A 27,456-nucleotide genomic window follows, 5' to 3' on the forward strand; every position below is an offset into this window, starting at 1 on the left:
AAGAAGAAAGCGCTGACCAGTTTCCACCTCATCATCTTCCGGAAAAATTCAACAGAATTGGTTTCGAAATTTTCTTTTGCTAAAGTGAGGAGTTCCAATTGGACAACAACTGCACAAAGTTCAATTTTCTAGAGTCTTCCAATATTCACATTGTCGGTTTCTACTTTCCTCCAATACAAAACTACCTATGCAGCATCTCATTCAGTGATCTCTATTTTTCATTTCGGCAATCAGAATCAAAATAAAAATAATTTTAGTTTTTTTGTAATTGTGATTAAAACAAGAAAAAGCGTTAACTTCGGTTGCACCGAAGGTAATATACCCTTCACAAATGCATTTCTTTTAGTAACTATGTGTCCAGTTTGTATGGAAGCTATATGCTATAGTAAGCCGATCTGAACAATTTTTTCGGAGATTACATTGTTATCTTAGAAAATAACCTGGGCCAACTTTTGTGAAGATACATTGTCAAATGTGAAAGTTTTCCATACAAGAACTTGAATTCCGATCATTCAGTTTGTATGGCAGCTATATGTTAAAATGGTCCGATATCCGCAGTTCCGACAAATGAGCAGCTTCTTGAAGACAAAATGACGTGTGCAAAATTTCAAAACGATATCTTAAAAACTGAGGGACTAGTTCGTATATATACAGACAGACAGACGGACTTTACATATATATATACTTTATAGGATCTCCGACGCTTCCTTCTGAGTGTTAAAAACTTAGTGATAAACTCAATATCCATCAACTCCTGTTCAGGGTATAATAAATTGGAAAGAAAACTTGTATGGCTGTGACACGACTCGATCGTAGTTTGAACGTTGTGTTTGTGATCTTAACAAAAAATTATTATTCTGGCGATTCCATTTGGTTATACTCTAATTAATTTATTTTTTCTCAAAAAACAAGTTTCCCTAAGCTTACTCATATTTGCATAAATAAATTCTGCACTAATCGCGGCAATTCAATATGGGATATGCACTTCTCACATACTCCTGTACGAGCTTTTTCAAACCACAGTTCGATAGTGCACTTTCACCACAACATTTTGGGCGCCGTCGCATCTCACAAAGAGCATAACCTTCCGAATAGCACGGATAATCATTCATAAAATATATATTATTAACGGGCCAAAGGTGTACGCAATCTTCTCTTTTTTGATTATCATCTGGTTGACCGCGTGCCCATTTGGCGTAGGGCATTGCGCGTCCATTGTAGTGTGACATAAATTTACCCTCCACAGCCAAATCGGTGGTACCAAGCCAGAAATATTTCCCAAGATTTCCATTTGTCGTTACGTGGAAAGCCAGTGCATCCATCTCAGCTTCGGACTCGATTATGGCCAAATCACTGTCAAAAGTGCGGCAAAAAAGGTCAGCCTCGAACCAATTCATCTGTATTAGTAAGAATGGTGTCTTAATAATAATTAACTAGTTTAAAAATCTCAAGTGCGGGCAATAATCACCTTGACAGCTGCATTTATTAAATAATATTTACTACCGATCGGCATGAAGGGATGCGTGTCCGTCGAGCAGTCTGCAAACGATATATAAATGTATTTCAGTTGATAAATGCGAATTTATTTGTCTGAAGACTCACCCGCACTTGGCGCACTTGTATTTGCGGTATTGCAGAGAACACCAGTGAAACACAAAATCAAAATATATTGTGCAAGCGCCATTGTGACCCTGATTTCCTTGCGAATGCGAAATACTTGTAAGTGTATGCGATATACAGTGAACCAGTGAAAGACTGCGAATGAAATAAAATGGACCAGGCGTGTATTTTATATCGCCAAAGGAACACTTGTCAACAAAAAACAATAAGAAATATTTCCGTTGCTAAAGATAATTAATTTGCATAAATTAAAGAATGCCAGAGAACAGCATTGATAAAGAGTCAAACGAAGCCTTCAACAATTCTCCGCCTAAGGGAGGAGAATTTAGTATACCAAAAATGAATTGCCATAAACCCTTGACATCAAGTGGCCTTAGATCTGGTTATTGTAGCAGCAAATATTCCTATTTATCCAGACCTGCTTAGGGTATATCAAAGATTCTCTAAAGCAAAAGTTAATGCTTGCCCTTTTTATCAAATCCTTTATGCTTTTCCATTGTCAATGACACTTATAAATTCACCACTTAACCGTTTTGGGATCTCTTGTAATTATTTAATATCTGGTTCCAAACATTTAGAATAAACGTTTATGCCTTTTAGACAAAATTTTCATATATATATTTTTGTTTTTAGATAAATCAACTTTGAAGTCTGAAAAACTATGTCTTCCAGTGTAAAATTTAATGCACTTTAAAATATTTTTTTTTTAGCTTGGAATTCTTGCTGATAAGTATTTGGCTTAAGTTATGGCAATGGCTGCAGTGTTTTTAAAATATTCGTATATCTTTTATATATTGGAATAGTCATCAACTCTGAGTGAGAGTTTTGTTTTTATAAATGTGGTGTGGCTCCTTAACTCTAAGGAATCTTCTATGTGAATGCTGTTCTCCATATTGGAAAAGAAAAGCAACCAACTGTTGAGAGTTTCTTGACGTAGTCTCGAAGGATGTACAGTTAAAATTTTTCTCACTGATGGATAGATTGAAGAGACTTTAGTCCCGGTGGTATAAGAATGGGCCTCGTATAGGCCTAAGAGCTTTTCTCAGACAGCCACTCTACCTACAGCCTCATTTAACTACAGTTCGGTTGTGTGAGTTATCGACAATGGAGAGTTCTTGAGAATTATTTTGTTGTTTGTAAGTTTTCTATCCTTTAAAAATTCATTTCATCCTTCCCATTTTTTTAAGTTATAACTTAAGTAGAAATAGAGACATGAACTGGTTGATGTTGTAGATGATCGTAAAGGCAATAGTGACACACAAACTTGTAAAAAGCTAATTGCCATACAAATAATGTGGTATACACTCAAATAGTAAAGAAATTAGTGTTGAAGTACGAAACTTGTTTCTTTTTATCATAAAGATAAAAAATCTTTACGTGAGATAGGAAACTAGTAACGTCCAAAGTCAACAGCGTTCAAACAATAATTCCAGGATTTATAATATAACGAAAAGTGACAAAGCAAGTTTTTCGGGAGATCGTTTGGTCGGCTCATCTTTCATCACGAGCAAAGCGTAAAATTTGGCCGATCAAGAAAATCGTCTGTTTTCGGTCAATAAAATTCTCATATGTACATATATATTATTGCTTCAGTGCATCCATCGTACGAAAGTAATTAAACGTCTCATGATATCCAGTCGGAAAGTATTGTTTCAAAAACGAGAGCGCGACGCTGTTTTTCGAAAAATTTAAGTGATTTTGGAACCAATCGTGCTTTCACATTTCTTAGATCCAAATAATCTTTCAAAATGGTTTTCACTGATTCTGTCGATATTTCAATGATGCCAGTAAGATCTCTGGCTCTTAAGCACCAATTCCTTTATTTTATTGACGTGTTGATCATCAGTTGATTTTGATGGCCGTCCTCGACAAAATTGGTCTCGTCACCCACAAGATCTGACAAAGCATAATTGTTAAAAATCGAATCATAAATGTAAAAAAATTTTTACGCGATTTGATTTTCATGAATGATTTCGTCAAAAAAAGTCTAATAAAAAACAAACAGGACCTTTTCTGCTCACATGTAAATATAACAAAATATACAAAAAAAATTGGTTTTTGAAATATTAAAAAACTCTGCAGACCGGGGTGGTATAACATTATTTAATTTTATTATTACACTTATTTAATGCGAAAATATTTTCGTTTTTTTACGATATAGCGTTGTTTTATATTAAATTTAGTTTCTTTTGTGTAATAGGTTTATTCTCGGTTGTGCTGATAAGAAATCCGATTTCGTCTTTTTATTTTATTTTTTTTTGGAAAATAAACCACTGTTTCAAAATAAAACAGATTGTCCATAACTATATGAACACCAGTATCTATATATGTATTTATATTTATACATTTACATAATTCTAACTTATCTTTTAATAAGAAAAAAACAACAACAAAGTATTAGCTGGAGCGCCAGCGCATGGCTTTGCGGTTGAATAAGAAAAAAGAAATAAGAAAATATAAATATGTACGTATACTGGAGGTAATTCCAAAAAGAAATAAATAAGGAAGGAAGGTCTAAGTTGCAGAATTAATAAGACAAAAAAAATTTTGTAAACCCGTAAACCCATTTATTTTTGACCTGTAATGCCTTAAATATTTGGGATAATACCTTGGTTGTCAAACGTCAACCACATAGGAATCTATATAACTCACACTCTGACCGAAAAATTTGGCATAGCGTTTATTGTATAACAAAAACCATTATATGAAGTATTAGGGAAGTGGGGATAGTATTGACCCGATTTTATCTATCAACTATTATCATGGCATATACTAAAAAAATAAGGGGTTTCAATCATACTAAAAAAAGTAAGATCAATGGCATCAATAAAAGATGAGCCGGTTATTTTATTGAAATGTTGATACTAGTTTTTGATAGGCCTAAGTCAAGTTTTCACCGAAATGTATCTATTTAAGTTCCAAAATACACTGTTTCAGCAAAATACGTTCTTAACATTTCATTTAGATAACAGAAATATTGGAAGATATATGCAGCATAAAGTCGCCCGAAAGTTGGAAAAATCTTTACACTGGTATATGAGTGCTCATGGAAGTATTGACGTATCTAAACTATTTTTTTGAGTACATTTTTCAGAGATACAATTACCAGAAAAACAATGCTTGAAAAAAAATTTTTTACAGTTTTAAATCAAAAAGTTTGCCTATTTTCGCAAAGTTTATAACAAAATCATTATACCAATTTTCTCCAGATTTGTGTACTAGAAAGTGAAAGAATCAAATGGATGGATTTAAAATTGTGTTATATGGGAAGTAGGTATCGTTGTACTCCGATTTCGCCCATTTTCACACTGAGACATAGGCATATGAAGACAATGTCACGAACTAAATTTAGTCGCAATCGGTCGATCGGATCCCGAGATATGTGATTTCACCAAAAAGTGAGCGTTGCCACGCCTGTCGTTCAATTTTCACACCTGCTCCTATAATGCCTTCTCATGGCATCTCGGAGGTAAAACCTATTATTTACTGTATTCAGCTATTGATTTATTGCGCTTTTAGTAGTTTTGAACAGTACCGTTATATGGGGAGTAAGCGGGGTTAACTTCCGATTTTATTCCTTTTCACTGTGTTTGTAGAGATTTTTAAAGTATGAGCCCATTTGGTTGTTCCAAGATCATCTTAAGTGGTTTAGGAGAATATGTACATTAAACTTGGACGAGGACGGAATCACGCCCACATTTTTACAAAATTCAATCAACACATAGATGCTTCTTGCCACTGCTATCCTCTGTACATTATTACAGTTTTATATCTTTATTAAATGCTTAGTTATGACATTTTATATGTTATCGATTAATGGCGATTGTGGGCGGGGCAGTGGTCCGATTATGCCCACGTTTCATCAAGATATCTTAATTTTTGTTAAAAGTTACAGAAGACCGACGGATACACATATAGTCACCCGGACTTAAACCGTTCTAAACTATTTTAAGTACACAGAGATACTGTTACCAGGAAAGGATTCTCTCTAAATTTCAATTGTATATCCCATACATTGACCGATATTTTCGGTCAAAAGTCAACTATAGATGCTGCAGTTCACATTCGGACAATTTTTGACTGTAAGGTGGCATACTTTACATTTTGGCAACATATTGCAAGAATATAGAAACGATGTAACCGAAGTTAGCATACCCGTCACAAATAAAAAAGTTTCCATTAAAGAGCTTGATCAGTCGGTTTCCAATATGAAAAATGTCTTCAGATTTTCTAGCATTTTCTTAGGCAGTTTGAGGTAACATAGCAATTTGTAATTTTGCATCGAATTACTCTCACTCTCTTATTTACTCACTCTCTTTACTCTCTTCACACTAACAGCAACAAGTATTTAAATATGTATTTAATGACAAAACGATTTTATTAATAAAACTGGTAGTTCCACCTGACTAATTTCGACTGTTTAGAACATTTGTATGTTGCATGTATCTTTCCATAAAATTTTTTAAATCACACACGTTACAAGTCTTCTTCGATCGCCTCAACTCACAGATGGTATGATAATAACTCATGCAATTGTTATCATTCATATAGAATATATTATCAAAAGCCCAAAGATGTACACAATCCTGATTTTGACCAGCGTCATCAGGTTGACCCTTTACCCATTTAGCATAGAGCATTGGACGTCCGTCTTTGAGTGACATAAATTTACCTTCCTCGGCCAAATCGGTGACACCAAGCCAGAAATAAAGGCCAACGTGACCTTCATTCGTGATTAAATAGAAACTCAGTGCATTCATTTCGGCTTCCGACTCGATTACAGCCAAATCACTATCATAGTTGCGACAATAAATCATCGCACTGAACCAATTGATCTGTAATTAAGAAACTTGAATTACTAAATTTTTATTGTGAAACCGTATCAACAGTATTTATTAAGTAATATTTACTACCGATCTCTATGAAGGGTTGAGTCTCATTCTCACCTACAATTTAGAAATAATAATAGTTGCTGAAGAAAAAGTTCATATTCTTCCTGCAGGATGACTCACCACCATTGGAAATATTAATAGACTTCGGTAAGACTCCCGCAAAGCACAAAATTAAAATAAAATATTGCCTCAATCCCATTTTTTCGTTGATTAATTACTTTATTAATACCGTATTTGCAAGCAAGCACAACCGACACCGAAGAATGTTCATGGAAGAATGTGATTATAGACTGGAATATCCTATTTATATATGTACATATATAAGTAGATTTTTGTGACGACTAAATTTCTTAATTCCCGCAAATCAAAATTCTACGGAAATTGAGTGCACGTGCTGATCTAAATTCGACGGAATAGCAGTTTGATCGATCGGTCGCTCGCTTCGCCGTTGTAAATTTCACATGAATTCGCGCGTTGCAAGTGTCGCAACAACTTTGTCGCCACGTTCTATATCGGCAAAATAGTTTAGATTTTCAGAAAAGAACAATGGAAATGGAGTCTTAAAATACCAATCAAGGCGAACAGTTGTTTTGTTTATTAATAAATAAAAGTTTCAAAAATAATTTTTCATACCTACTTGAAGTTTGCTTTTGAATTTTTTAAGGTGCGTTCCAAACGAAAAAAATATTTTTTTTTTGAAACTAGCGCCCTAATATGGCACCATGTTTGACGATGAATATCTCGTAAACGCTTAACTTAATCGAAATATCATAGTAGACCATTTTTATAGAGTAGTAAATTTCCTAATAAAAAACTATGTGTTTCATCATTCATTGGGATTTTTTTTTTCAGTATGTGTGTTATCGGTGCGAAAATGAGTTTCGAAAAAGAGCCTACATTAAATTTCAACCGTTAAATTGGTTAAAACGGAAACGTTTCAATTGATGAAACAAGTTTATGGCGATGACTGTCTATCCCATATCAGAGTGCACTAGTGGTTTTAATGTTTTCAAAGTGGTCGTAAGGACATATGTAAATGACGATAAACATGTGGACCAATCAAAATCCGTGATCACCGGAAATTCCATTGAAACTGTGAGTGAATTTATCAAAAATCAGCCGAAATCATCATTGAAATTTAAGGAAATGGAATTTAATATCTCCAATACATCAATTTTCGCATTTTGACAGAACATTTTGGCTTAACGAAAGGTGTGTGATGTTCCGCACAAATTGACTGACGACCAAAAATTGCTCAGAATCCAACTTTCGATCGACGCGTGTAACCGCTATTGACGAAAAATCACATGTTTAACCATTAATAGCTCTCCGATTCACCTGACTTCTTCTTTTTCGGAACAATGGAATTTGGAAAGGAAAGCGTTATGCAAACGTAGAGGCCATTCAAAAGACTTGCACCGGCATACTGGCGGCCATATCGGCCAACGAGCTAAAACACTTGTTCCACATTCTTTTGGGCCGTGCAAAAAGCTGTATTGAAGCAGTAGAGGACTATTTAGAATACAATAAATTGATTCTTTTCCTGTTTACTTTGGAACGCTCCTTGTATATGAAGTTTGCCTTTTAGTTTTTGCAGTTGGATTTTAATTAAGCCTATTACCCAAATAGAAAGCCGCTATTTTTTTAAACCGTACCTACGACGGTCGGGATTAACACTATTCCTACCGGGGCCGGTCAAATGATCGATTTTATATTTTCAATTAGAATTTCCTGCATTTAATGTAAGTGAATCGCCTTTAAACTTTACGACTTTTCCTCATATAAATATGTATATGTGTCATACATTTTTCAATACTCACTTATTTTTTTATTGTTTATTTTCTGAGAAAAAATTGTAGTTTGTTTTATCTACCACGACCGGTCATTTGACCAGTAGTACGATTTATACATTTTTGTAATAGTTTCTCTCTAAGACTCAATACCAAAACTATAAAGTTGTTACAAACGATAGATAATGTACAAAGCTGTGGCACTATTTTATCTGAAAAGCGCCTGCCAGGAAATGGTTTACTGGTCTTCCAAGTGTTTACAGTTCTCGCTCGATTATCGGTTTAGCGGTTTTTATTTGCTTGATTGATACGTCCCAGATCCTCGTATGTTCTTACACCATCGTATCTACTATGACGTAAAATAAATAAACTTATAACGGAAGGAAATGTGTAGCCGTCTTCTCCCAATTCAATTAGTATAGTCTTGCTACACGAACAGAGTGCATCGAAATGTGAAAGTTACAAAGAATACTTGGCAATCTTTTATTATTATATTGTAATATTTTATATCGTATTACGTGTTGTAAGTGCCATTTTCAAAAAACTGAGCCAGACTAACAGTGTGTCGCAGTAAGTTTCCTATTTTATCTCTTATTCATTTTTTTATTTAATTTGATTTACATTTTCATATTTTTATTTTTTCCGTTGAATATTTACCCCAAAATGTCAAGACGTTTGAGGAGTGCCCATATATTATTAGAATGTTAGCAGAATTTTCTGAAGATGATCAGGACCGTACCAACGTTTTCCTTGAGAACGCTAGAATATCTTCATGATGAGGTTTTGGATGGATTTTTTTACTTAGTTTCCGATAGTGATAGCGAAATCAGGAGTATTAGATTTAGGCCACCTCCAGAAGAGCATTTGGTCGTAACATTTTTACGGATCAATATGATTCTAAACGTAATATTATGAAAGGCGAAAAGAATAGCTTTATTCGGGTGATAAATGTTACAAAATATCTGCATTTTATACATTTTATATCACGACATAAGATTAAGAATATAGATAAAGTTCTATGGAAATCACTACATAGGGTCTATCTTTAACAATGCTCATGAGTAGACTTGACTTTACGAACATGATTTTTTCGATGTAATGTCAGAAATCAACGAAGCCAGCGATTATAAACCGTTCAATTCACATTGATTTCCGAAGTTTTGTACATGTTTATTGACAACAGTCAAAATTGTTATAAACCAGGACCATATATTACTATTGACAAGAAAGTGGATATTCACTAAAAACGCTTTGGCAAAAGCGGTCACTTTTATATAGGTAATGGAAGTATTTTTGGCACCTGACTTCCATACAAGACTGACCACTGTGCAATCGCGCTTTCACTTTTCTTAGGCCCAAATAAACTTTCAAAATGGTTTTCTCTCCTGTTTCCGATATTCCAACGATGCCTAATTATCAATAGTCGCTTTTCAAGTACGAATTCCTTTATTTTATTAACGTGTTGATCATTAGTAGTACCCTCTTTGAATAATTTGTACCAATCAAAAACCACTTGCTTGCGACAAACAATTATCACCGAAGGCCTTTTCCAACATTCTAAACGTTTCGACACCAAAAATTTAATTCCGCACACAAAATTTAAAGGAACTTCTTTGTTGAACAATTTCAATCAACGTAAAAGTCGCCGAATGTACTTCAGAAAGACAAGGGTATACTAAGCAATAATGATTGCTTTGATGTGACAATTGGCACAGATGTCACTGACAGCCATACGAATCTAGAAAAAAATTTTACGAATTGCTTTTTGGTTTAAATAAAAAAGTCTTACTTTTTTTCTGCTCACATATAAAAATAATAAAATCATAAATATTTATTGAAATATTAGAGAAAAAAACTATACATTATCGGTCTTTTGGTAATGCTTTCGTATTATTTCGATATCGCGTTGGTTTTATTATGTACTATTATATCAAATTCATTTATAGGCTTTTTCTGTATAAAAAGTTTGTTCTAGCTTCTGCTGATAAGAAATCCGATTTTGACAATTTTTTATTTTTGTTTGGAAAGTAAACTAATGTATCCAAATAAAGAGGATTATCTCTAACTACACGACCATCAGTCACATTTAACGCTATAAAATATTTAAAAAAGGTATTCCACCTAACTAATTTTGACAGTGTGGAACATTTGTATGTTGCATGAATCTTTCCATAAAATTTTTCAAATCACACACGTCACAACTCTTCTTCGGGTGTCGCAGCTCACAGATGGCATAATACTGACCCATGCAAGTAACATCGTTCATAAAGAATATTTTACTATCAGAACGAAGATGTACACAATCCTCATTTTGACCAGCATCGTCTGGTTGACCGCCTGCCCATTTAGCATAGAGCATTGGACGTCCGTCTTTGAGTGACATAAATTTACCTTCCTGGGCCAAATCGGTGACACCGAGCCAAAACCGTTTACTAATGTGACCTTCATTCGTGGTTAAATAAGAACTCAATGCATTCATCTCAGCTAGCGATTCAATTACGGCCAAATCCATATCATAGTTGTGACAATAAAGCGCCGCACCGAACCAATTCATCTGTAATTAAGAGACTTAATTTATACAATTTTAATTGTGAAACTTCTAAGTAAATTACCGTAGTAGCAGTATTTATTAAGTAATATTTACTACCGATCTCTATGAAGGGTTGAGTCTCATTCTCACCTACAATTTAGATAATAATAACAGTTGCTGAAGAAAAAGTTCATATTCTTCCTGCAGAAAGACTCACCGCGATAGGAAATATTAATAGACTTGGATAAGACGCCCGCAAAGCACAAAATTAAAATAAAATATTGTGTCAATCCCATTTTGGCCTTGATTAAATACTTTATTAACACCGTATTTGCAAACAAACACAACCGACACCGAAGAATGTTCATGGAACAATGTGATTATAGACTGGAATAACAGATTTATATAAATTTATAAAATTAGATATATGTATGAATATGAATATATATATGTATATATATACAAGATATATGTATAAATTGGATTTTCCCATCTATATATGTATATGTATATATGTCTTTTCGTACTTTAGTTGATATGAAGTTGTATTTTCATATTTTTTATATAAATTTTATAACGTTGTTCGTCTAACGAATGTGTAGTACATTTCATTATTGTATATGTATATTCGTAAAAGTCCCAGAAATATACGCAAAATCTTCTGCAAAGGGTAATTTGGGCAATAGTCCACAGGAAATCGCTGTTCAAATTTGTCTAAGTAAATAGCTTCGACTATTATGAGCATTAAGTATTATATATGTTCGTACCTATATGAAATTCAACCTATTACCCAAAAAGAAACCTGCTAATTTTGTACCATCTAGATTTTTAGTCGGCAGAGGTAGTTCGGTAATGTTCATCAAATTTATTCGAAAATTAAATTGTGTAATCGCTTTCGCAACTCGCAAGATTATCCAGTTTCGTTCTGTCCGAGCTCAGCCTCTCCTTAGTCATACCTGATAAATATTTTAAGCTCGAGAAAGGAAATATATTTCATTATCACCTCTGCCTTTTAACCACTACTTGCAAACGCATATACTTGGATGGTTTCATGCATACTTTTCTCTAATAATAAATGCAATATATGTACATATGTTAATTAGAAAACAAAATAAAATGTTTTGAGTGAGGAAATTTTGCTATTAAGTAAATATTTTTTCATCACCATATACTATTTAAATTTCCTTTCAAAAAAATAAAGAAAAAAGTTAAGAAGGGCAAAGTGGGAAGGCCTTCTGGTGTTGTCAAAACGATATGTTAAAAAAAAATGTTAACTTCGGTTGCTCCGAAGCTATAATATTGATTGTCAAATATCTCCCTTCCGCTTTTTTTTCTCGTTATTCAATGCTTGATAAAAAGTGTTACAGTAATCGGATTTAGTTCAAATATGCGCCGTTTCGTTCGATAATCTGTTTCCATCTGGACGGAAACTTCATAATACCCCCTTCCTAATTTGCGAAGAACTCGGACAGACGTTTTTCACAAGCTTCTTTTGAGTTCAACTTTACACCAACAAGGACGTTCGCCAAGGACAGGAACAGGTCGTAATCACTTGGCGCTATGACAAGTCATCAACGAAGTGTGTGGTTTGGCATTGTCATGGTGGAACACTACACCCTTCCTGTTGGCCAATACTGTACGCTTCTGGTGATCGCCTGCTTCAAGCGGTCCAGTTGTTCGCAGTAGATGGTAGAATTAAGTGTCTGGCTATATGGGAGCAGCTCATAGTGGATGATTCCCTTCCAAACCCATCAAACACACAGCATAACCTTCCTGGCCGTTGATCCCGGCGTGGCCACTATTTGGGACGATTCACTGGATTTCGACCACGACCGGTTTCGCTCGATATTGTCGTATGTGATCCATTTTTCGTCGCGAATCACCATCCACTTTAAAAATGGGTCGAGTTCGTTCCGTTTGAACAGCATATCGCAGGTGTTGATTCGGTCCAGAAGGTTTTTTTGCGTCAAATCATGCGGCACCCAAACATGCTTTTATGTGTATCCAGCCGTCTGCAGATGGTTTAAAATGGTTTGGTGACTAACTCCCATCTTTAGGTCTTCCGCCGGATGGCATATCCATGGTGTCGTTTTCTCCCGCTCTGAATCGTCGAAACCATTCCTTCGCAGTTCGAAGTGATAAAGTACCGTCCACCAATACACCATTAATCTCACGGAATGTTTCTCTAGTGGATTTGCCTTTAACGAAGGAAAACTTTAAAATAGCGCGAATTTCGGCGTTTATGACCTCCATGTTTACATGTCTATAACTGTTGAACGCAATATCCAAACTAATCATGCATAGCGTCGTTTTGTAGATTATGTAAAGACGATGATCCAAGACAAATTTCGAGAAGATGTCTCGATTCCGATTGTTCAGTTCAAACTGCCCTATAGCTATTTGCTATAGTAGCGCGATATCGGTCGTTCCTACAAATAAAGATACTCTTGGCGAGAAAACAACAGGTGCAAAATTTCAAATCGATATCTCAAAAACTTAGTCCCTCCGTCCATATACAGACAGACAGACGAACATGGCCAAGTCGACTTTGCTCGGCACGCGGATTAAAAATGATATATGTTTCATTGGATCTTCGACGTTTCCTTCTGGGGGTTACAAACATTGGGCCAAATATAATATACCCTGTTCGGAGTATAGAAATATTGTGAAAGGTTCGACAAACATTGTTCAACGAAACTGAGTGGTTTACAATCAAATTTGTATCTTAGTATTTATATTAATTTTATAACTAAAATTTACTTCCTGTGGGCGAAAACGATATTATAATCATATTCAAATGAGATATACATATCTAACATAAACGCAACCGAAGAAGCTAAATTTATTACATGATTCGATGAGAAAAACCCAACTCAACTCATCGGAATTCATTATGTCAGTCAGATGAGATGCAGACCATCTCCATTCATAATCAGCGTTAAACTGTTAATATAATTGTTCACGTGATTTTCTTAAAATATCTTACATTTTATTTTAACAAAACATGAAAATCAGCTGAAATATCGGAGATTACTATATAAGGTATATTAGGCCTGAGCTTGCTACATTAACCCTTAAGATTGCTAAGATATACTCGAGAACATATTTTCAAGCAATTCTACAAACATATAAAATGGCATATTGATTCACATATACGGCATATGATGTAAATCATTAGTGTAAATAATTTCATATATTCTCATCATTAAACTGAAGTAATATACGTTTAGTTATTTTGCTAAGATCACTTAGATATTGACCGATATATACGGTCTAAAGCCAACCAGAAGTTTGAAAATCTTGTATTAGGTGTATAGTAGACAGGGGTAGTATTGACCCGATTTTACCTATTTTTTGCATCATCTCCTATTCCTAACAGAAACAATGCTCTGAGTTTCATTAAGGTACCTCACATAGCATCACCAATATTTAGGCAGTAAAGTCAGCCGTAAACTCGAAAATCTTTCTATTATGGGGACTAAGGAGATTATTGACGTGATTAAATTCATTTTTGACATTTATGTATATTATTATTAGAAAAAGATTCTCTCCGCATTGCAATAGTATATCTTACAGATTGACCGATATATTCGATAAAAAGTTCGCATCGGTACATAGGGGCTTGAATAATTTTGGTTCGATTCGGATTTTTGATTATAAGGTGGCACACTTCAAAGGCACTATTCGTGCAAAGTTTTATCACAGAAATAATATACTGGAAAGTGACAGAATCTAATAAAATTGTGTTATATGGGAAGTAGACGTGGTTGTAATCCAATTTTCAACTGTAACATAATTCTATCAGTATAATATTACCTGCCGGATTTGGCTGGAATCGGTCAAGCAAGTCTCGAGTTAGAGATTTTTAACTCAATGCGGGCGGTGCCATGCCCGTCGTTTAATTTTGACACCTATAAAGCTCTTTGATATTCGGTGCAAAATTTTATGTTTCTGGTTTTAACAAAACCGTTATATGAGGAGTGGGCGGTGTAATCAACCGGTTTCACCCATTTTTACACTTGGGAGTAAAGGTGCTAAAAGGAGTTCTGTTGAAGGAGTTTAATGATTATTGCATCAGCTGCTTAGAAGTCCGTTTAGAGGATGAGGTCGCGCCAACTTTTTCAAAACTTTTAGTTCGCAGGTGGCCCTTGCTACTGCTATCCCCTGTACCAAACTAAAGGTTTAATTCTCGTGAGCATGACAGCGATTGCGCCCATCTACAAACTTCGCCTTATTTTTCTGCCAAGGAACAAAATGTGTACCAAATTTAATGAAGTTATCTTAAATTTTACTAAAGTTTCAACTCGTCTCGTCATACTGGTAATTTATACATACATATGTATAAATATGTATAACCCTATATCTAGCTGTATAAGTTTTAAGTCATTCAAACAACGATTAGGTGAACAAAACTATCAAACTCTATAGCAACCTGTTGCAGGAATATAACAATGAGTTTACATTTGTTGAGAAACACTATATGCTGTAATTGTTTTTCTTTTAATTACTATAAAATGTTTAATTATATTTCATATCGCTATGCTTAGTATAACTTATAACAACAATACATCCATGAATATTATTTTATCATTCAAAAAATGAGGACATAATTTTTCAAAATATAACGACACAATTGTTAGACCGCTTTTTTGACATACATACATATGTATGCTATAGTGGTACGATATAAAAAATTTCTTCAGATTTTCTAGCATTTTCTTAGACAGTTGCAAATAGCATAGCCAATACTCAATTTTGCATCGAACATTATTCCTTGATATTTACGCTCTTGACGCATTCCGAGACACTGACAAAATCACTTATAACGTTATGTAATATTTAAAAGAAGGTATTGTTATGAAACAACGATTTTATTAATAAAACTGGCACTTCCACCTGACTAATTTCGACAGTTTGGAACATTTGTATGTTGCATGAATCTTTCCATAAAATTTTTCAAATCACACACGTCACAAGTCTTCTTCGGCTGCCGCAACTCACAGATGGCATAATGCTGAGCCATGCAATTGTTATCATTCATATAGAATATATTTTCAAAAGCCCAAAGATGTACACAATCCTCATTTTGACCAGCATTGTCTGGTTGACCGCCTGCCCATTTAGCATAGAGCATTGGACGTCCGTCTTTTAGTGACATAAATTTACCCTCATCGGCCAAATCGGTCAGACCCAGCCAAAAATTTTTACCAATATGACCTTCATTCGTGGTTAAATAAAAACTCAATGCATTCATCTCAGCTAGCGATTCAATTACGGCTAAATCACTATCATAGTTGCGACAAAAAAGCACCGCACCGAACCAATTCATCTGTAATTAAGAGACTTAAATTATATAATTTCAATTGTGAAACTTCTAAGTAAATTACCGTAGTAGCAGTATTTATTAAGTAATATTTACTACCGATCTCTATGAAGGGTTGAGTCTCATTCTCACCTACAATTTAGAAAGAGTTACAATTGCAGAAGAAAAAGTTCACATTCTTCCTTAAGAATGACTCACTGCGATTGGAAATATTAATAGACTGGGGTAAGACCCCCGCAAAGCACAAAATTAAAATACAGCATTTTGTCAAACCCATTTTGTCGCTGATTAATTACTTTATTAACACCGTATTTGCAGGCAATCTCAATCGACACTGAAGAATGTGTCGCGAAAAGTGTGATTATAGCGTAGAATACCCAATTTATATATGTGTGTATGTTTATATATATTTGTTCCAACTTTTGTTGATATACAGCACATACTTTCATATTTTTGTACACGCGCACAATTTGTAGCGTTGTATATTATAACTTTGTTCGTATCATCATCATATGTTCGTATAATCCCCACAAAACTCTACTCTTCCTTTGTATATTTCAAGCAATACATATTTTTAGTAGAACTAGTGAATCATACACTTATCATAAGTAGAGCCGAGATAGAAAGTGGTACAAATAAAATACTCATTATCAAAATAGTATATATTTATACTTCGGTGAAGTTCGCTTTTTAATTTGCATGGTTGACTATCAACTTCGTCTAATGTCCAAATAGACAACTTGTTTTTTTGTAAATTAGTTACAAGAGAACAACCTGGTTAAATCGTGGGCTGATCCTGTTGTTGGTTCTGCCCGTTGCCCCGTGAGTAGCAATAAAATACGCAACAAGTTTTATGCCGTATTGGTCAGGAATGTACAATGAGTCGAATTATCGCGTCTGCGGGGTTGGGGGTTATCACTTCCACGGCTTATCAGATTGACAATTGAACTGCATCCCTATGTAAAATTGTACCAGCGCGATTTTAAGCGATTGGGTACTTTTCTGAAATTAAATAAAATTGGTGAATATTAAAAAAAGAATAAAGAAATTAATGTGGTTAAGCGAAATTTGGTCTCGCAATTGACCTGTGAAGCACCCCTAACTCACTGAATTTATGCAAATTAAAATTAAAATATCAATATTCGTGAAGAATTCTTTGAAAATTTTCCCATAATTTTTTTAGTCCTGCAACATGTTGCTAATGAGTTTTGTTCACCTAACGTTTGTTTGTATCACCTAAAACTAATCGAGTTAGACATAGGGTTATACTTGTATATACTCCTTGTCTGACTTTTTACCGCCAATATCGGTCAATGTGTGAGAAATATATTTGAAAATCAGAGATAATCTTTTCTTAGTAATCGTATGGCTGTATGTCAAAAGTGGATATACCTAAGATTCATCGCCAATAAGGTATTATTATTACTACTCATGGCATCCTGATAGTCGGAAAGCATTGCTTCACAGATGTTAACGCGTCACTGTTTTCCGAAAAATTTAGTGATTTTTGAATCAATCATGCCTTTTTTAGCCCCAAATGATTTTTTAAAATTGTTTTCACTAATCCTTCCGATATTCCAGCGATGCCAAAAAGATTTCTGACTATTAATCGTCGATTCCCAGGCACCAATTCCTTTACTTTATTGACGTGGTTCGTCGTTTTTGACCCTCCTTGAATAATTTTGATCAATCAAACACACTTGCTCGCGACAAACAATTATCATCGAAGCCCTTTTTTAACATACTGAACGTTTCGACACCAAAAACTTGATTCCGCACACAAAATTTAAAGGAACTTCTTTGTTGAACAATTTCACTCATCGTAAAAGTCGCCGAATGCACTTTATGTACTTCAGAAGACAGACGATATTTGGAAGTATGTCGCATCAACACAATCATTAGTGTTTAGTATACTCTTTTCTTGCATAGCCAATACTTAATTTTGCATCGAATCTTGCTCATTGATATTTACTCTCTTGACACATTCCGCGACACTGACAAGATCACTTATAACGTTACAAGTATAAAATATTTAAAAGAAGGTATTGTTATAAAACAACGATTTTATTAATAAAACTGGTAGTTCCACCTGACTAATTTCGACAGTTTGGAACATTTGTATGTTGCATATATCTTTCCATAAAATTTTTCAAGTCACACACGTCACAAGTCTTCTTCGGCTGTCGCAACTCACAGATGGCATAATGCTGAGCCATGCAATTCTCATCATTCATATGGAAAATATTATTAACTGGCCAAAGATGTAAACAATCCTCATTTTGACCAGCATTGTCTGGTTGACCGCCTGACCATTTAGCATAGAGCATTGGACGTCCGTCTTTGAGTGACATAAATTTACCCTCATCGGCCAAATCGGTGGCACCAAGCCAAAAATGTCTTTCAATGTGACCATTCGTGGTTAAATAAAAACTCAGTGCATTCATCTCGGCTTCCGACTCGATTACGACCAAATCGCTATCATAGTTGCGGCAATAAAGCACCGCACTGAACCAATTCATCTGTAATTAAGAGATTTGAATTACATAATTTTAATGTAGAAACTTTAAAGTAAATTACATTAGTAGCAGTATTTATTAGGTAATATTTACTACCGATCTCTATGAAGGGTTGTGTCTCATTCTCACCTGCAATTCAGAAAGAGTTACAGTTGCAAAAGTAAATGCTTTTTTTTCCTGCAGAATGACTCACCGTGATTGGAAATATTAATAGACTGGGGTAAGACCCCCGCAAAGCACAAAATTAAAATAAAATATTGCGTCAATCCCATTTTGGCGTTGATTAATTACTTTATTAACACCGTATTTGCAAGCAAGCACAACCGACACCGAAGAATGTTTATCGAACAATGTGATTGTAAACTGGAATATCCAATTTATATAAATTTATTTATTGGATACACATATGTATGAATATGTATATGTATATATTTATAATATATATCAAAATTGGATATCCCCGTCTTTATTTTTGTATATACATATGTCTTTCGTACTTTAGTTGATATGAAGTTTGTATTTTTGTATTTTTTACACGCGCACAATTTAAAAGCTTTGATATTATAGCGTTGTTCGTCTAACGAAAGTGTAGTACATTTCATTATTTGGTTATATTCGTAAAAGTCTCAGAAATATAAACGAAATCTGTTTGCAATGGGTAATTTAAGCAATAGTCCACAGAAAACGTTACAGTTTTCTCTTCTAATAGAACTAGTGGATGTAACCCTTATGACAAGAAGAATCGCTGTCAAAAATTGTCTTAGTAAGTAGCTTCGAGTATTATCAGCTTGAAATATATTCATACCTTCACGAAGGTAGTCTTTTGATTTGTACATTTGAGCTTTAATTTAGCCTATTACCCAAATAGAAAGCCGCTTTTTTTGTACCATACCTACGACGGTCAGGTGTATGTAACCTAATTGATGCCGGATTTTTAGCCGGCAGATGTTAGTTCGGTAATATTCAACAAATTTATTTGGAAACTCTATTTAAGTTGTTTAATGGCTTTCGTAACTCGTAAGATTATTTAGTGTTGTTCTGTCCAAGTTCAGTCCCTCCTTAGTCATTCTCTGATAATATTTTAAGCTTGAGAAAGGAAATATATTTCATTATCACTTAAGTCTTTTAACCACTACTTGAAAACGCATATACTTGGATGGATTCATGCATACATACATATGTATCTCTATTAATGTATGATAATTAGAAAACAAAATGAAATGTTTTGAATGGGGAACTTTTACTATTAACTTGTGGGAATCAAAACCAGGGAAATACTTTAAGGAGTAAACCTTCAGACACATAAGGTTTGTTAAAAAAACGAAAATCAGTAAGTGAAGTACATATTTGGAAGTTGAGGTAGTGTCGACCCAATTTTACCGTTTTTCTCAATACCACCCACTATTGACAAGCCACATACTAAAAAACCAATTATATATATATATATTAGTTAAATGGGGGCTAGGTCAAGATTTCGCCCAATTTTATCTATTTTAGGCACAAAAATAAACGTTATAAATAAAACATGTTCTCTAATTTTTATTGAGATAACTCAAATCTTGGCAGATATACTACTGTTAAAAAAGGTGAATTTTTAATTTATGCTTTGCGTGTTTTTCGAATCGGTAGTACTGTTAGTAACATCTATGCTAAATTTCACGTCAAAATATTCATTAGTATTTGAGATACGCACTGGAGAATTCATTGGCCTAAGTTTTTTCAATTTGATCACAGAGTAATACAAGTTATCGTTAGTAAATAGTTAATTCGGTTTATCGGGTGATTTTTTAAAGAGCTTGATAACTTTTTTTAAAAAAAAAACGCATAAAATTTGCAAAAACTCATCGGATTTTTATTTGAAACGTTAGAATGTTTCATGACATTTACTTTTTTGAAGATAATTTCATTTAAATGTTGACCGCGGCTGCGTCTTCGTGTCCATTCGGAAAGTTTTTGGGCAACTTTTTCATTTCGGCCGGAATAACTAATACCGTGCCTTCCCAAAATGTATTGCTAAATCTGTAGACTTTAGACTTGACGTAGCCCCACTATTCAAAATTCAAATCCAAGTGCTAAATGATGACTTGGTGGCCAAAATTTTCTTGAGATAATTGTTCTCCGAAGTTTTCCCTCAAAATGAATCGCGAGTGTTGGCATTAGCGCCATCTTGTGACATAGAGTCAAAATTTAAATGAAATTATCTTTAAAAAGTTGAACAATCAACGTAAATAAAGAACCGATTTTGCAAATTTTATGCGTTTTTAAAAGTTATCATTTTAAAAAAAATCACAAAACTAATATTGGTAGTTAGGAGGTTTTGCATTTTGCATAAATCGTTTCATTAAACTTTTCAAATGAAGTGAGTTGTGTGCGGGTTATCGCATCTCACAGATGACATAAGCCTGCTTCGTGCAATCGTGATCATTCATAAGGAATGTATTATTAATGGCCCAAAGAAGTACACAATCCTCACTTTTGCCATAATCATTTGGCTCACCGCCTGGCTATTTCGCATAAGGCATTGGACGATCGTCTGTGAATGACATAAATTTTCCCTCCTTCGCCAAATCGGTGACGCCAAGCCAAAACTTTTTACCGACATGACCTTCGTTCGTGGTTAAATAGAAATTCAGCGCATTCATCTCGGCTTCCGACGCGATTACGGCCAAATCACTATCAAAGAAGTGACAATAAAAGACAGCATCGAACCAGTTCATCTGTAATTGAGCAGCTTGAATTATTAAACTGTGATGTAATTATTGAAGCTAATTCATCGCCACAGTAGTGTTTATTAGATAATATTTACTGTCGATCTTCGGGAAAGGTTTTGTCTCATTTTCATCTGCAATTTAGCGATATTAAAATTGGAACTAGAAAAACAAATATATTCTTCTTCTAAAATGACTCACCGTTATCAGTAAGTTTAAAGATTAATACCCGCGTAACACACAAAATTACAATACAATATTTCATTAACATCGTATTTGGCGGCAATCTCAACCGACACTAAAGAAAGTGTCGCGAAAAATTTAATAATAATAGAGTGGAATGCCCAATTAATATGTGCATGTATGTTTATATATGTACATATATTTGTTCCAATTTTTGTTGATACCAGGGGCGGCTCCCGAGTAGAATTTTGGGGGGGAGGATTGGAGAACTATATACTTTTGTACTTGGAACTCAAATTCCTTTTTTTTTGGCGGAGTGCCACTTATGATGGAAATAATGTATAACTTTTAACTTTTGGGATCCGCATCTGGCTGATACACAGTATATACTTTCATATTTTTGGACATCCGCACAATTTGTAGCGTTGCATATTATAACTTTTTTTGTGTACAATTGTGTAATTACATTGCTTCATATACGAGTATTCGTATAATCCCCAGAAAACTCAACTCTTCCTTTGTATATTTCAAGCAATACACATTTCTAATAGAACTAGTGAATCATACACTTATCATAAGGAGAGTCGGCATCGAAGTGGTCCAATTAAATGATTCCGATTATTAACAAAATATTAAATGTTTGTACTTCGGTGAAGCTTTTAAATTTATAAGGTTGATAATCCATTTCGTCATATATCCAAACAGAAAACCCCTTGTTTTTGTAAATTAGTTACAAGAGAACAATCTGGTTGAATCGCAGGCTGGTCATGTTGTTCCGTGAGTAGCAATAAAATACCCAACAAATTTTACCACTGTAATCAAATTGAAAGGTGAATTTTGTTCATTTCATCTTCTTCAAAGTAATCCCATCCCGCTGCAATACACTTATGCCAACGAATTTTCCAGTCATCATAGCACTTGGAAAAATCCTCCGTCGTAATGACCATCAGAGCCTTCTTCGATTCAGCTTTTACATCCTCAATTGAGTGAAAACAGTGTTCTCGGAGTGGTCATGTGAATTTGCTGAATAGCTAGAAGTTACACGAAGGTATATCAGGCGAATGCGGTGGTTGCGGTACGATATTAGTTGAAAATGTGGCGATATGATCACGAATAACCAATGCAGTATGAAATGGTGCATATCGCACTTCTTTGTTCAATAAATTCAGACATGGTAAAAATCGAAGAATTCACTTTTAGAGCCTCACAAACGACGCGTATCTCAAATGCTAATAAATATTTTGACGTAAAATTTAGCATAGATGTCACTAACAGTACTACCAACTCACAGAAAAGAAAATTATCGATTCGAAAAACACGCGTAGTATAAATTAAAAATTCACTTTTCAATTTGATCACAGTGGTATGCCGTTGGGGGGTTATCAGTTCCACGGCTTATCGAACTGAGATTTGAATTTTTCTATGTAAAATTGTACCAGCTCGGTTTTGAGCAATTGGGTACTTTTCTGAAATGAAATAAAATTGGCGAATAATAAAAAAGGATAAAGAAATTGATGTGGTTAAGCAAAATTTTGTCTCGCAATTGACCTGTGAAGCACCCCTAACTGTGTGTGTATAGATATATATATGATGAATGAATATGTCACTGAATTTATGCAAATTAATAATTTAATATAAGTACGTGAAGAATTCTTTGAAAATTTTTCCATAATTTTCTTAGTCCTGCAACATGTTGTTACAGAGTTTTATTCAGGTAACGGTTGTTTGCATCACCTAAAACTAATGGAGTTACATATAGCGTTATGTATATATAAATGATCAGCGTTAAGAGGTGGGTTCGCTCCGGGTGACTATCTGTCCGCCTGTGCAAACTCTAACTTGAGTAAATTTCAAAATATCTTAATGAAACTTGGTACGCATCGTAAGATGGTTGGTATTGCAGATGGGCCTAATTGGATCATTGCCACGCCCACGAACATCCTATAAATTACCACAATTAAGCACCAAATTATGATAAAAACTGTAATTTGGCATAGGTGATCGCTGTAACAAGGGGCACATGTGGGCTAAAAATTTTTGAACGTGGCGCCATACTGGTTTACTGCAAATATCTGCTAAACCAGTTAAGCTAAACAGGAAAAATCAATCATCTAACAAACAACTGTTCAAGCCCCTAGGTATTGAATATTTGGACCCCAATACCCGTGGCTAACTTTTTACCGCCAATATCGTTCAATGTGTGAGAAATATATTTGAAATTCAGGGATAATTATTTACTGATAATGATGTGTCTGTATGTCAAAAATGGGTTGAATCGGGTCAATATTTCCCTTATCTCTCACGTACCTAATAGAACGGTTTTCGAACTTCCAGATGACTTTATACCGCATATATCGTACAACATTTGAAATATCTCAAAATGAGAGAGTGTTGTACTGATACCATTGTATCTTTGTGCCCAAAATGAACGAAAACTTAAGACTTTACTTCATATGATTGCTGATGGTATATGAGGTGCCTTAATGAAACCCAGGGAACATTTTATTAGTATGTGGCATGTTAATAGTATGCAGTATTGGCAAAAGCAGTTAAAATCGGGCGCAACATCTTGGGGGCGGCAAAACGATCTTCGATGTTTTTTTTATTATCAGAAAAATATTTCAACAAATTTTTTTACAAAATTTATTATAAAAGATAAAGAGTTGTACACTCACATTGTAATAATCTGAATAACAATGAAAAATATTAATTTTTACTCGAATACTCTTCAGTCTTTGAATTTGTCTTATAACCTTTGGATTATATCTTTCTTAAAAATAGTGATAAAACTTAAAGATGCACTTTTCTAGCTTTCTCTAGCGACGTGTCACTCTAATATAACAAATACTTTTATTTCACCAAACTTTCAAAAATGGTATTTAAAAACTCCAATTCGGGCAAAATTTCCTGCAAATTGTGTCAAAAAAGTACAAGATATAGGGGAAAATGAGTTTTTTCTATGGCTATGGCTTAATAAGATGTCTTGTAAATTTACTATCAATTTCCTCAAAAACCGTATTGCGAGAATTTTGGAACTTCGGAATTTGCGTGGCTTCTAGTTCCTAAATTTTATTTACTTAATATCGAAGATATTTTGTAAAAAATCACTTTTGTTCGAACCAGCTCTTGAAACTTGTAGGTAAGTAGATAAAGGGGGGCGGCAGAACATCCTTGGCCCCGGGCGCCCGAAGTTGTACCTACGCCACTGGTCGTATGCCAACTCTTTAATTAGAAAGTTACCAAAAAAGGTATTTTTGCCTAGAAAGCACTAATTTTTTTCATTTTATTAAACACCTCTCACTAATTTACTACAATCATATTACAAAACGTATTCGTTCATTTCGGATTTTGATAAATATGTTTGCTATCGTTAGGAAAAATTATATCATTTGTAATATTATAACTGTCACATCAAAAAATTTTATTTTTTAAGCCAATTTTTATGTGCTGGAGAGCATTTATTGAGAGAAAAACAAACGATTTTAAATATCTCAAATATTTTAAAAATATTAATTGCACTGAAATTCCTTTATTTTATTGATTATCACCGAAAGCTTCTTCCGACATTCGCAACGTTTCAGCACCAAAAATTTGATTCCGCATGCAAAAATGTAATGGAACTTCTTTGTTGAATAATTTCACTCATCGCAAAAATCGCTGAATGCACTTTATGGACTTCAGAAAGGCAAGCGTATACTAAACTAATGATTATTTTTATGTGACATTTGGCACAGAAGTCACTGGCAGTCATGCAATTTAGAAAAATATATTTCGACGAATAGGTTTCGCTCAAAAATTAAATTAAAAAGTCTTACTATTTTTTGCCCACAGTAGTATATTTAAAACAAGATTGTCATTGGTTTTCTTGATTTCCTGCAATTTTTATTATAAAAATGAGTTTTTCTATTTCACCAATTTTCACAGTTCGGAACATTTGTAAATTGCAAGAATCTTTCCACTAAATTTTTCAAATCACAGACGTCACAACCCTTCCTCGGTTGCCGCATCTCACAGATGGCATAAAGTTTAGCATTGCAATTGTTATCGTTCATATAGAATATATTATTAACGAGCCAAAGATGTACACAATGCTCATTATTGCCAAAATTATCCGGTTGACCAGCTGACCATTTGGCATAGGGCATTGGACGTCCGTCCCTAAATGACACATATTTACCCTGCTCCGCCAAATCGGTGACACCAAGCCAAAAGTTTGTATCAACGTGGCCAGCATTCGCAATTAAATAGAAATTTAGTGCATTCATCTCACCTGGCGTCTTGATTACGGCCAAGTCACTATCAAAGGTATGACAGTAAAGGTAAGCCTGGAACCAATTCATCTGTAATTAGGAAGCTCGAATTATTAAATTTTGACTGCAAACACTGAAAGCAAATTACCGTGGCAACAGTATTTATTAAATAATGTTTATTACCGATATCTATAAAGGATTTTGTCTCACTACCACCTGCAATTTGGCAATAATTATAATGTAATTAGAAAAAAACACATATATCTCGAAAGGGACCTACCGTAGTTTGAATTATTTATGGAATCGGTTAAAACCCCCGCAAAACATAAAACTAAAACACAAATTTGTCGAAGTCCCATTTTGTCGTTGATCAGTTGTTTTACTAAACCGTATTTTGCAAGTAATCGCAACAAACACTAAAGAATTCTTCCCGAATAATGAGGTTAATGAGGCTGAAGCGTCTTATTTATAGATGATTTCATGTGTTCAATGACATACATTATATCTTTCACTTTTACTGATCTATATTACGTGCTTTCGCATTTTTTCTACACGCGCACAATTTGCAGCGTTTGTTGTTATAACGTTGTTCAACCAAGGGTCGCCCACATCAATATTTTCTAATTCGGGCACGAAAACGTTATTAATTTATATGGCTTTGTAGCGTTTCCCATTACCTGTAACATTTTGGCCGGCTTCATTTATGAGAAATATGGAACAATGATTTCCTCCGCACATAGAGTACTTCAAACTGTTTTCTAGGGCTGTAATGGGGTCTCAATCACTCAAAATGTGACAATTTTCATTAACGTCCCAGCAACAAGAAGTGAACTTCATCGCTGAAGAAAATTTTCTTCTGAACAACTAACTAGATCGGTTGGTTCTAACAAGGCGACGCCATATGCCATATCTAACCGAAACAATAAATTTATTGAAAGAAGCTTTTCATGAGGGCATTATCTCGCGTCGTGACTGGACAATTTATTGTAGGGTATTGTGAAGTCGCAGTACTATTTGGCACGCTATTGCTGGTATACGGCCCCAACTGTTACAAAATGTGATCGAAAATTTGGTATCTCTAATAGAATTTTTTTTGAGTTAACCGCAGTGGTGACGTGCTTGAAATCATTTTTAAAACATAATGACAAAACTTTTGTATTTTTTTTCCTCTTGAAAAACATATGCATGTTTGTACTTTGGTGAAGAAAGCATTTTTCTTATACGATTGGTTGTTAAATTAGTATAATACCCAAATATAGAACAATAGAACAACTCGGTTAAAATCCGCATACGGATTTATCCGACCTGGGACTGTTAACTCGGCAGTATTCTTCCAAATTTGTTGAGGCATATTGTCTGCCGCTTCAAAAATTAATATTCTGCTTAAAATTAAGTTCAAGTCTTTTAACAGATCGCTATTTTCCCCTAATCGCGGGATGATACAGATATTTGGTTGCGCCTAAATTCAAGTTTTCCTTTGTCATTGAACAATATTTTAAGCTCCAGAATGTGAATGTACATTCCATATTCTGATAATGTCACGTTGCCCCGTAATTATGTTTGTGATATCGTTTGTTAACAATACCATAGTACCAGTACTATAGAATTGTATTTGCTATGGTTGATTACATTGAAATGTAGTAA

The 27,456-nt window shown here is 34.3% G+C and overlaps 4 protein-coding genes across 9 annotated transcripts in view; 1 reads left to right on the forward strand and 3 right to left on the reverse strand.

Moving 5' to 3' along the window:
• Positions 1–27,456, forward strand: part of LOC126753598 (uncharacterized protein DDB_G0290587-like) — a 66,763-nt gene that overhangs the window by 11,545 nt on the left and 27,762 nt on the right. The gene's annotated exons all lie outside the window — the stretch shown is intronic.
• Positions 865–11,199, reverse strand: LOC126753602 (P-selectin-like). The gene is made up of 7 exons (XM_050465159.1): positions 11,050–11,199; positions 10,915–10,982; positions 10,745–10,856; positions 6,293–6,343; positions 1,603–1,755; positions 1,469–1,539; positions 865–1,397 (listed from the first exon to the last, which is right to left on the reverse strand). The coding sequence occupies exons 1-7, from the start codon at positions 11,126–11,128 to the stop codon at positions 954–956; spliced, it is 978 nt and encodes a 325-aa protein (XP_050321116.1). The 5' UTR covers positions 11,129–11,199; the 3' UTR covers positions 865–953.
• On the reverse strand, positions 5,968–19,008 carry LOC126753605 (C-type lectin 37Db-like). 5 transcript variants are annotated; one of them, XM_050465166.1, is made up of 4 exons: positions 16,354–18,238; positions 16,220–16,287; positions 15,999–16,161; positions 5,968–6,292 (listed from the first exon to the last, which is right to left on the reverse strand). In XM_050465166.1, exons 1-4 carry the CDS (start codon positions 16,430–16,432, stop codon positions 6,027–6,029), a joined length of 576 nt encoding a protein of 191 aa, XP_050321123.1. In that variant the 5' UTR covers positions 16,433–18,238; the 3' UTR covers positions 5,968–6,026. The 5 variants fall into 5 exon arrangements, with proteins under 5 accessions (XP_050321123.1, XP_050321122.1, XP_050321121.1 ...); XM_050465165.1 differs by lacking the exon at positions 5,968–6,292 and adding an exon at positions 10,165–10,693; XM_050465164.1 differs by lacking the exons at positions 5,968–6,292; positions 16,354–18,238 and adding an exon at positions 18,865–19,008 and having other exon boundaries at positions 15,685–16,161.
• On the reverse strand, positions 25,419–26,228 carry LOC126753604 (C-type lectin 37Db-like). The gene is made up of 3 exons (XM_050465161.1): positions 26,093–26,228; positions 25,961–26,028; positions 25,419–25,902 (listed from the first exon to the last, which is right to left on the reverse strand). The coding sequence occupies exons 1-3, from the start codon at positions 26,169–26,171 to the stop codon at positions 25,471–25,473; spliced, it is 579 nt and encodes a 192-aa protein (XP_050321118.1). The 5' UTR covers positions 26,172–26,228; the 3' UTR covers positions 25,419–25,470.

Source organism: Bactrocera neohumeralis, chromosome 3, assembly GCF_024586455.1.
Source record: "Bactrocera neohumeralis isolate Rockhampton chromosome 3, APGP_CSIRO_Bneo_wtdbg2-racon-allhic-juicebox.fasta_v2, whole genome shotgun sequence".
In the NCBI taxonomy this organism is placed as follows: Eukaryota; Metazoa; Arthropoda; class Insecta; order Diptera; family Tephritidae; genus Bactrocera; species Bactrocera neohumeralis.

Bases quoted from the DNA above. Each gene is read 5' to 3' on its own strand.
- LOC126753602 (XM_050465159.1), bottom strand. From the start codon at position 11,128: ATGGGATTGACACAATATTTTATTTTAATTTTGTGCTTTGCGGGCGTC. The intron at 10,983-11,049 runs GTGAGTCTTTCT...TCTAAATTGTAG, and splicing joins TATTAATATTTCCTATCGCG to GTGAGAATGAGACTCAACCC. The intron at 1,756-6,292 runs GTAAATTTATGT...TTTCATTCGCAG, and splicing joins CACCGATTTGGCCGAGGAAG to TCTTTCACTGGTTCACTGTA.
- LOC126753605 (XM_050465166.1), bottom strand. From the start codon at position 16,432: ATGGGTTTGACAAAATGCTGTATTTTAATTTTGTGCTTTGCGGGGGTC. The intron at 16,288-16,353 runs GTGAGTCATTCT...TCTAAATTGTAG, and splicing joins TATTAATATTTCCAATCGCA to GTGAGAATGAGACTCAACCC. The intron at 16,162-16,219 runs GTAATTTACTTA...TCTTAATTACAG, and splicing joins TAATAAATACTGCTACTACG to ATGAATTGGTTCGGTGCGGT.
- LOC126753604 (XM_050465161.1), bottom strand. From the start codon at position 26,171: ATGGGACTTCGACAAATTTGTGTTTTAGTTTTATGTTTTGCGGGGGTT. The intron at 26,029-26,092 runs GTAGGTCCCTTT...GCCAAATTGCAG, and splicing joins CATAAATAATTCAAACTACG to GTGGTAGTGAGACAAAATCC. The intron at 25,903-25,960 runs GTAATTTGCTTT...TCCTAATTACAG, and splicing joins TAATAAATACTGTTGCCACG to ATGAATTGGTTCCAGGCTTA.